Genomic DNA, 11470 nt, shown 5'->3' with positions numbered 1-11470 from the left:
GCGAGAGCATATAATTCGACAAATTATTCGAAGCATATCGTCCTCGACGTTCAAGGAAGTGCCTGGTATTCTCTTTCAAATATCAGAGAAAAAAGAAGAAAAAACCTATACGTTCCATTTATCTGATTATTGAAGGAATTCGAAAATTACATGAACCAGAAAGAAAGGACTGAGGAAACAATTTCAGTGTTAAAAAAAATAATAAAAATAAAAATAAAAATAAAGACACAGAGACATCTTTGATTGCACAACAGGCTAAAAGTTTATGGTACAGCACCCACCGACTCAACGGAAAAGTAGAAAGCACTTAAGACGTTTTTTGTTTTTTTGGTAAATAAGCACTTAGGACGTTTAACTATCAACATTTCACCAGTCACCAGTACCGTCGTGGCCTGGACTGGCATCCTACTTCATTATTTTGTTTATCAAAAATTTTGACTTCCAACACTGCGACAACAAAAAGGAAGACACAGTAAAACATCGCCCATTTCATTGAACTACCACTTGGAGGGAACTTTAGAAGGACATTTACTGAGAGACGTCTCGGTCGGAGCGGCAAAAGCTCTCTTCTGCAAATGCCTCAGGCTCTGCTCCATGCTGACCTGCACCATTTCAGCCAGCATCTTCTTCGCCTTCCCCGCACGATCATCACCATCGATGTGAGCCACGATGTTGCTAACGATGTTTTCCAGTGTGTCCGCCTCCACTTCCGATCTGTGGTACGGAGAGTTCCTCAGCATCTGCAACAGAGAACGAGCTTTGGATTGAGACCTGGTGGTCCCCTGAACGGTGAGCTCAAGAAGACCTGGTATCGCACCCTCGTTGAGAATTACTTCTCTGTATCTGCTGCGATCACTCTCGCACATTGTCAGCAGGGCTCCTACTGCATGTTCTCTACTTAAAGGAGACCCCTCCTCCAGTACTTCCACTACCGTCAGCACTCCACCTTCCTCGGATGTCAAAGCAGTTCTCCCCTCTTCGTGACCCAGCAATGATTCTAAAAGGGCGATGCACTTTTCAGCTATTTTGGATGATTTCTTGCAGCACTTCAGTAAGCCTATCAGAGGAGGTATGGGCTTGGCTGAGAGGATGGTGTTGATGTTCTTAGGGATTGTGGAGAGATTAAATAAGGCCACCACGGCATCTACCTTGGCTTGTGGGCTTCCATCTCTAAGTATCTCGACGAGGAGGGGGATGGCACCTGCAGCACCGATGATTGGTTTGGTGATGGAAGCAGCGGTGAGGGTGAGCAGAGCAGCAGTTGCATGCTCGTGCAGGATCGAGTCTGTTGATCGTAGGAAACCAATTAATGGCTGCAGTGCACCAGCATCCACAATCTTGATCTTGTTCCTGAAATAGTGATATCAAAGTCAAATTCAATATAATTTGTATTTCATGGCTCAGAGCTTTGGAAATCAGTTCTTGCTCTAACAGGGCAGAAATAAAGAAGTCGGCTGAAAAAAGTAATTTACTTCCAGATACTGGCATCAAAACTAGCAGACATAATACAAGAGATAAAATAAAATAAAAGAAGAATCATATAGCTTACTACTTTAATAATAATTTTGGGCTGTGTGTTAAAAGGTACTTGTTTGTGTGTTGCTCATGGCCTTTTAACAATTTTGGACTCCACCAGATTTATTTTCCCTCCTAACTAAGAAACTACTCGGGAGTGGTAACTTGTTTTGAACTTAAACACTTTTATGGCAACATCATCCTTATGGTTAATTATTGTTATTAATGTTGTTCAGAATTTTTTTGATCCTCATACCGTCCCTTTTTTTTTTTCCAACTCATGTCCTTAAAACGGCCTAAATGAAACATCCAACATGCCAAAAACATTCAAGTAATATGCATGCTAATCCTATCATATCCATAGTAGTCCTTCGAAACAAAATCAAAGTTATCAACCTATGAGATATATAAATTTAACCGACACCCATCTAATTGAACTGAAAGTACATCTGTAAATTAATTATAGATCAAATCCTACAGTACACACCGAATTTACCAGAAATTATTGTCCAAATCACTTTTAATGGTAGTCTATTTTCGCTTCCCTGTCCAAATGATTTCCATAACAAAACTGCAGAATTATCCTGCTAATTATAAATCAACAAATAATCCATAGTAACTCTAATGGCATATATCTCAGAAGTTTAAAATACAAAATTTTGATTGATTATTTGATTTCACATACTCATCCCGACTTATTTTTTATGACCAATCCCAAATCAAACAGTCCATCTACAATCTATTAATTACATATTAATTCGAAATACACCAATAATTAGACTACCTAAATTATATGTATCAAAAGCAAAAAAGATTACAAATTTCGGTCGATGCCGCGTATAACAAAGGAAAATAAGTACAAAAAGCAAAAGTGAAAAATAGAAGGATATGAAAAGAAAGAGAAAGAGGGACAAAGAACCAAAGGAAGATTCTTCTTCTTCACAACTGAAACAAGCCAATCCAATAAACTCCCAAGTAAACACGACTAGATAGCTTTTGTTTTTTTTTGTTTGCTAATATTTAATCAAAAAGGAGCCTTTATTTATAAGAGCAGCAGGCCAAAGTTCGCACCTTTCGTCTTTGACGGCGAGATTAAGGAGAGCAAGCATGGCGGCTTCGGCTGTCTCATGATTACTGGACCGGATCATCGACACGAGCGGAACGATGGCGCCCTCCAGCTGCCGCCGGTGCTTCGACGACGTCTTCGTCAGCAGCCGGATCTCCTTCGCCGCCTCGATCCGGCACTCCTCGTCTTTGGATTGGATCCGGTCCATGATCCCCTCCGACGCCACCGCCGTCCTCACGCCACCCATATCGCCGGAATACTCGCCGTAAACGCGACCCTCCACTGGCCTCATCCCTCGCTACCGAACGCACTGCTCTCTTTCTAAGGAATTCGGTGAAGAGAAAACAGGGGAGAGGAGGGCCGGGAAGGCGTCATTTATAAGAAGACGATAACGGCTTCGTGATGACGTTAACTCTCCGTCAAGTAACCACAAGCGGGGTAACGGGACAACAGCGCGTGTCGGCTAGCCAGACTGGGATTCTTCGGTCCGAGTCGGGCCCGGGGATGATGCATTCGACGTCGTGCGATTGGGATCGGACGGCTGTAATTGTTTGTGGTCCACCTATTGGATTTGGCCTAACTGAGGGCAAAGTTTGCAAAGGTACTTCTGCTTGTGGACTTCCATAGCGGGAGTATGGTGGTCCATGGAAGAGTGGTTATGTTTAATGGACGAATGGGGAGGGACAACAGCCGATCAAGGGGGTAAGGGTCTACAGATTAAATATCGAGTGTACGGTGATCTCCGTCGTGGGCATTGGATGGCTCAACTCTGTCCGTCATGGTCACGGGGTTGAGCTGTCCCAGTCTGGGCCCCTGAGCAAGATCAACGGGCTGTTGGTGTGCCAGCGGTCTCCAGGTTATTGTCTTGCAATCTCTCTTGGCGAATAGCAAAATGAGACTAGCAAATTAGTTTTAAATTTGGTAACCTAAGTAAATTTAGATTTACCTCTAACTCTGCTACGGAATAGCAAATAGTTAATTGCAAGGATGGACTTGGATGGGGAGATGCAAGCTCATATACGGCATCCCTGGTGCAATTGAAGTGTGATTTTAAATACCGAACAATGGGCATTGAATCTGGTACTGCAATTGTACTATATTTTAGTGCAAACTTTTATTGGTATGATCTTTAGATAGAAATAGGAGGTTTTATTCCAGCATGAAAAATATAATTGAAGCATGTGCATCAAACTCGAACCCTAGTAGGTGTTTTTGTTCGATGGATGAAGAGGTGAATCTAGGTTTAGTTGGTAGATGATAGCCCTTAACGAGCTCAAATTACTTTGTTATGGTGATCATAGACCAGCAAACTTGCTTTTTAAAAAATAAATATCAGTAATTATCTTTTCAAATACGTAACTTCTTGTTTCTTTGCAAGCTCCAATTTGCAATTGGCACTTTCCTATTAATAGCGTCTAGTTACTGTTAAATCCAAATCATTTTGCATAAAAGGTGATTGTTGCGACATCACTTATGGACAGATATTGTGCTATTGAGGCAAGAGAACAAGATTTGAAGCTCTATAGAAAGATTCCATGTATGGATTCTAAATAAAGCCATTGTTATGCGGCATCATCTACAAGCAAAAGATGTACTTCACTTCTAGAAAAAATGGACCGCAAAACTTGAACCTATATAGAGGAGAATCTTATATATGGAATCTAAATGAAATATTGTGACATCATTTTAGGGAAATAAGGTGCTTTTAGATCAATAGAGACAATAAAATTTGAATCTAAATGGGAAAAAAAATCTCAAATACAGACTCTAAATAAGATGGCTTTTGTGTGACATCATTCATGAGCAAATAGATGTGCTTGCAGAGCAAAGAAAACAACATATCATGAACCTATATTGAAATGTATTTTGCATGCATGCCAGACACCTTGTCATCCAATCTTTCTCACTTCCATGTGCGACAATATATAAAATGTCATAAAATAGGCTCCAAACTCAAGAAGGGGCATACATAAAAAAAAAAAAAGAAGAAGAACATATCATGCATAGTCCAAAATGTGCCCATCAGCGTCTAGGATGCTATAGAAAACTTGATTTGCCCTCATCTAACCAGAATGCCAAAGCCATAGCATTTTCCATAGAACATCTATTTCTTATGACATATTAAAACATCATTCTCTATCAAACATGTAGACTTATGATAATCCAATAATCAATTAGAATATATGATTTGGATTCTTTGACTATATATAAGCATGCAACTGATATGGGATTAAATACATATTCGCATGATCCTCGCACATTAGCTCCAGCTCAATTTAGATATCAATATAAATCGATGAAATAAATTAGAAAAAAATAAAGATTTATTTTATAGGATCCTAAATGGCAACAAAGTTTGTTGATGGAGTATCAGCCGTCACCAACGGCAAGCATGGCAAAAAATTTGAGCAGCATAGTAACGTGCTAGCCACCGAGCCAGCCACCAAGACAGGTTGGTCCTCGTCAAAAGATGGGGAGAGGTGAAGCGCAGATGGGATAAAAGCTGCAAAGAGGGCCTCGCTTACAATTAAAAAAAAAAAAAAAAGTGGGTATCGCTTGGCCGTTAAGTGACGGACGTTAAAAGCATCGGATCCTTTGCCTCTGCTTTCCTTTACAGTTAACTCACCACATGCGAAAAGGGCCGACGGTTACGTCTCTGCGCCGTCACCATCATCGTTCCTTACCTGACCCTCCACGTGGCGAGTTGCTTGTGGTCCAGTGGATGCAGTTCGTTCGTGGGCCCCGCAGGTCGCCGACCATCTGATGACGTGGCGGTATCGGATGCCGGCAACCCCGTGGAGCCGGATAAGGATTGCGGGCCGACGTGGACTGCCCTTGGATTGATGCAGCTCGAATTGACCGGAAATATTTCCAATAGAGCCCTTGAATGTTCCGTAATTCTAAAAGTAGGTTTGTTACAAAATGGCAGGGTGGACTCCGGGCACCTATCTAAAGCCCGAACCTTTTTCGCCCCTTCCCTATTAGTAGCATTATTCTATCAATAATCGGGCAACCATTTTAGTTTCCATGTACTAGCCTCATATTCATTGATTATAGTTTGTCTGCCATAAATTTATTCAAATGCATCGTACATATCAAACTTCAAGCGAACATGCATATTGATGCCATCAAAATGATATCTACATGGTGTTCATTAGCTAACCAGCAGACAAAAAGCCAAGAAATGATTTGAGCTGGAAATTTCTATGATAATCTTACAAGGGCCCAAGCTTATGACTTACAAATGTGCGAAGAAGTAATTTAGATATGAGTTATTGATTATATAATCATATGGTATTTGTTGGGATAGATCCTCGTTGCTTAGCCGACTTCACCAGAAGATCGAGGTCATTAAAAACTGATTTCATCGGGAGGTCGATCTCACCAGAAGATCCAGATCATCATAAGGCTGACCTCATTAGAAGATCGATCTCATCAGAAAACTGACCTCATCAAGAGGCTAATAATTGAGCTTATTGTAAAGCCAATCTCATCGGGAGGCCGACCTCACCAGAAGGTCGAGATCATCAGAAAGCTGACTTCATCAGAAGGTCGATCTCACCAGAAAGTTGGGATCATCAGAAAGTCGATCTCACCAGAAGGCCGACCTCGTTGTAAATCCAACCTCAATTTCACCTGGACACATAGCATCGACCCATGACCGACGACCTGCCCCAAAACTACTAGCTCATTCAGCCGACTTCCGGGTCTCCTTCCTTTGACCCATGTCAGGTCCAGTTTCAACTCCAAATTCTCATCCTTCCGACGACCACGATCTCCACTTATGAACCGGGATCCCAGGGCATCGGCATCGATCGAGCAGCTGAGCCTCAAACGTGGCCGCTGAGCTATCCTGTCGGGTCATATCAAATCACATCATCTTTGAAAAGTCTACATTGCTCTCAGGACCCTATCAGATAGCTTTTACCTACTACAATAGCTCCCAACATGCTATGAAGTGATAATACTCAAAAATGATTAGGCACAGCGCCGCTTAGAGACATAATTAAGAATAAAAAGATCTTTTATGCTCTCTCTCTTCTCCTCAAGGCTCCAACCTCACCTATACAAGAGGTAAACAGAGATCCTCCAGATACGCCTCCTCTTCCTCTCATAAATACTCGCTCTTTTCTGTCTATTGCAAAAAATTTGACTTGAACGTCGGAGGATCTCTGTCGGAGCCACCTTCGGTGAGGGCTTTACTTGCAGGTCCGACCATCACCGAAACACATGACGTCGTCTTGCTCCAGCGCTTCTAGTCTAGGACTAATTCGAACTGCAACAATATCTATGTTCAAGCTTTTCCTTTTGGTTTTTAAATACTTTTATAACTGCCTCATTATGTCAATAGCAGCCATTGGATCTAGCTAGTTAGGTGGGATCATTATTTTATTTTAGATAGACTTCTAACAAAGAATATTAGGTTTAACTCATGGCTCTAAATAACATCATCATGAAATGGTGCCGTTATACTTTTCTGTTATTACATGAGCAAATGTTTTACAACATCTAGTGTCAAACTTCAATATATTATGAAGATTTAGTTTTACTAACTCCTATGACCTAACTACAACATTAATTTTTTTTAAAAATACATCTCACTAATTAATGTAGACTTCAATTCATTATACATTAGGATAAAAATGGCCGAGCCTATTGTGCCCCTATCTTTAAGTAAGGCAGTCAATGGCTGCAAATAAATGATATATCTAATTGATAGGGACTTGGTGCTCTAGCTATTAGATAAATCCAAACCAGTTAAATGATGAGAAGAAAGAAGCATCTAAGTGGATGACAAAATAGTCAATATAAAGGTTGAGAAAATAGTGTTGGCATTCAATAATAAAAAAAAGATATATGATAATTTTGAACTTGAAATATGAGATATACTAACAACAAATATTTTATCCAAAAGGATGGTTTTAATAGAATCATAGGTTATTTAAGCCAAAACATTTACTTGAAGTATTAGTTTTGTAGCAGCTTACATGTAGATTTTTTTTTTTCTTGCTTTATAGAGATTAGTAACTGATATAGCCATGGATCCAGGGTTATTATATCACATTTTTTTCCTGCCATTCAAGCATATGATTTTGTTATTCATCTTATGGTTATAGTAAAATTATGCTAGAAATTAATCAACAGTGAGCATCCACTGACACTATTTTTATTTATTTTTAAATTGTGATTTTCATGTGACTGCTTCTAAATGAAATAAAATGTTAAGTGATTCCAGAGGATAGCCATCACAAACAGAAAATATTATCATAACCAAATTTCAGGCCAAAAATAATTTTCTTCTAACAACATTAACTGGTTGGTGGTGATTTTCTCTAGGCAAATTTTTAAGCTTATGTTTGTTCATTCTTTATTCTCTATGATACATGTCTTGCCCTTTATTTCAACCAGACTACTCGTGACTTGCAAAACAACTTCCTTATCCACATCCAATATTCACCATCTAATCTATGAAAACTCATTATCTGCCTCAAGCCTTGGAGTTGCATATTTAGTTATACCTCCACAGCTCCCTACATCTCTCTCTCCCTCTCTGTATACATATACATACATACATGCATATATACGTACACATATGTATGTATGTATGTATGTATGCATGTATGTACGTTTGTATGCCTGCGCACCTGCCCCCCAATCGTCTCTCTACCCGGGAAGTGATCTGCAGGAGGCTGCGTCGTCCTCTTAACTCCTGTTCACGTGCAACTGTATCCAATTAAATCACCAGCCGTTTATTTAAGTACGTCCCACTAATCAATAGTGGATGGAAACGTGAACCTGAAAGGCTAGAACCGGACCAAGAGTTCAAATCCTCTTCAATTATAGTCATCGAAGTTTCTAGAAAATAAGGTATTTTATTTTATTTAATTATTTTTTGATAACTAGGTACTTGATAGATCTTTATTTGGTTGGTTTGAGCGTTGTGTACTATATATCAACTTTATCCTGTTGAGCTGAGGTTGGACGTTTTGGAAAATGTATGCAACTTTTATTTGGTAGCCCAACTTAACAGGTATGCGGGGAAAACATTAATCGATCCAACCTTACCGTAGAATGAACTATATCAATAAAAACAAATTTGATTAAAGTTTGAACAACCTAAAGTAATTGCATCTAAGTTCTGCAGGTCCACCATCCTAGAACACTATTGGCAATGAAAGGAGATAGGAATTAGTTCTTATTTGAGATGATTATATTTCAGGTGATATACTAAGTGCAAATATAATCATACTCCCTCACATGGAAACACAAAATATTCACATATAGAAATGCATGTGAAAATCTATATTCTGTATTGTACTTGAATCATATATACCTACACCCCCCCACCCACCCCCCAAAAAAAAAAAAAAGTCTTGTAAGTTCTGTTCATCTGCTTTTTGGAAATAGAGAACATTCTTACAGTCTCCACCTTTTAAAAATTTAAAACAGAATCAAATGATCATAATTTATTAAAAGAAAGATTGCAATTGATATTCAAAACACTAGGAAAGAAAGAGATAATCATGATTACGGTAAGTTAGGAAAGTTGTAATAGAAGTTGCCACCTAAAAATCATTTATCTTATTTTAGATGGAAATTTATTTATTCAAATTTTTATATTTGATTCGCAAATGTTAGAAATTCATTATAATTTTAGGAGTAAAATAATTAAAATAATAATGTTGATATGTAAATATATCAGGTTTATTATTTTGATAGGCATGCATTATAGGTGCCCACTTGACCTGTTATCACCTGACTGCCGTCATAATTGCCTATCATTATTGGTCTGGTAGGCCAGTGATCACATTCTCACCCTCTCTGTCATATTGTACATTGACAAGGTTTTGAGCGCAAGGTTTTGGATTGGATCTGGTCCTCGTAAACTATGAATGGCACGTGGACAAGACATGGTTGGTAGCCTTATTTTATGCACTATGTTAAATTAAGTTGGGTTCTTCAAAACTAACCTGATTTGAGAATTCGGGCAACGACGGTCCCAGGAGAAGTTCGCTTGTCTGTTAGCTCGATCCATGATAGCCTTCAAGCAGAAACCTAATGGTAGGGGCCAGTTGAGCTTTGATTGGGTCTCCAGCCAATTCTATGCGTCTGAGGAAGCTTAACGATAATATTGGGCAGTCATATATCTCTGTACGGAGCTGGCCCGTCCTTCCACGCCCTCATGAGTGTTTGGGGCCCATGGTGAGTTGCGTTGAACTTGACTCGGTGTCTTCGTACGTGCGGGAGAGAGAAGGTCGCGATTAATTTGGTCATTTTCCACGGGACAAGGGGCCCAACTTGCCCAACACTAGTCGGACCAGTTTCGAGTCTTTTCCTACCATTAAGGATCTTAAAATTATACCTAACCATCCGTAACGTCTAAGCCCAAATAGGATTTTGGAGTGTTAGGCTACCCAACTCTTTTGATCGCCACCATAGGATCCTGTATCTCGGCTTGTACACTGACGAATAATCCATTTTGCCTGCTCTCTTCCGCTAGGAACTAACTAGACAGTTAATACTAGTACGAGCACCATCATTGATCAAGAACAACTACTGCAGGTTGGTCCCAGAGCAGCACGAGGTCGGGCAGGGCAAGATTAGAGCTAGCATATGTAGAAGCACAAATGTTCTTTTTTTTTTTTTTTTTGATGAGAAACAAATTAATGTTCAATTCTCACAAGGATGCTAAGGCAAATTCACATGAGAGCCACAAGAACATGAAAAAATTAACCCAATTAACCAGGGGATACCATCCTTAATATCCAAAAACTCGTACAACTTTCAATCGCTTCTAATTGTAATGCTTCGAAGTTTTCAGAAAGATTTCTAATGTTACAACCAGTGTATATCTCTTCTGTCATGGACTTGTATTTTTTAAACCCTAAACTTCCATGATCCAAAGCAAGATCATGAAATAGTAAAGTGGCAAAGAAGGATTGAATACGAGAGATACTCAATTTGCTGCAATGAGTATTTCGGGGCTCATTAGCATGCAGACCTTGGTGCCTGGATCAAACCTGATTCACATGGGGGATCCTATATCTCTATCCTCGCATTCATTCCATTGAAATATTGTTCACGTCAAACTCGACACGCATTGTGGCCTTCTTCCTCGACTAGTTTGCAGAGTTAACCGTATGTAAACTTACGGATTATTTTAATATACTAAAAAAACAGTTGGTGAATCGATCCAGAAATCGATTGGAATCTGTAAACTGGACATATTTTACTATTGTCTCATCTCGTGCATCACTGCAAAAAGATCACCAAATTCTTATGACTCGGGAAGGAAATCAGTATGCTTCACGGTAGTCATTAATATTTCTAGGGTGAGTGGTTCTGAGTTCTGACCTGTGGCAATTTGGGTGTTGGAAGATCCACCTCTCTACTGTGATCGTAAACTACCAGTTGTTTAACCATTCAACTTAACAATTCTTAGCGATCTAGTTTCTTCTTCTTCTTCTTCCTCCTCTTTGGATGGTAATGGAGGCTGGGAAAGCAGCCACCAGGCTTTTATTGATACTCAGGGTGTTACGGTAAGGAGCTACGAGTATGTAAGGATGAAATAAAAATCAGATACAACAACATGAGAACAGGGAGAGTTCTGAGACCGAAACGGGGCAGTTGCAAAAGGTAGAAACTATATTGGAGAGTTTTTTGAAATCCAAACATCCAGCAGAGAGAGGAGGAGTTAAAGGACACAGCAGCCAAACAACCATTGTGCTTGCTGTTGTGACGGGAATTATATTTAATCTAATTTTTTCTGAACAGACAAACACGTAAAAAAATGATCAAAGAGGGACTGAAGGAGGATTAGATGACTCAGATTGGAACGTTTTTATAGCCACCTCCATGAATTGCTATCAACCATGCCTATGTTGCCTC

At 39.6% G+C, this 11470-nt stretch overlaps 1 protein-coding gene across 1 annotated transcript; it reads right to left on the bottom strand.

The window, feature by feature from the left end:
- Nucleotides 1–214: 214 nt before the first annotated feature.
- LOC105047469 (U-box domain-containing protein 17) lies at nucleotides 215–2934 on the bottom strand. The gene is made up of 2 exons (XM_010926402.4): nucleotides 2587–2934; nucleotides 215–1350 (listed from the first exon to the last, which is right to left on the bottom strand). Exons 1-2 carry the CDS (start codon nucleotides 2871–2873, stop codon nucleotides 498–500), a joined length of 1140 nt encoding a protein of 379 aa, XP_010924704.1. The 5' UTR covers nucleotides 2874–2934; the 3' UTR covers nucleotides 215–497.
- Between the last annotated feature and the right edge of the window lie 8536 nt (nucleotides 2935–11470).

The sequence above is a fragment of the Elaeis guineensis genome, chromosome 2 (genome assembly GCF_000442705.2).
Source record: "Elaeis guineensis isolate ETL-2024a chromosome 2, EG11, whole genome shotgun sequence".
In the NCBI taxonomy this organism is placed as follows: Eukaryota; Viridiplantae; Streptophyta; class Magnoliopsida; order Arecales; family Arecaceae; genus Elaeis; species Elaeis guineensis.
This window is presented reverse-complemented; position numbering and strand designations above follow the sequence as displayed.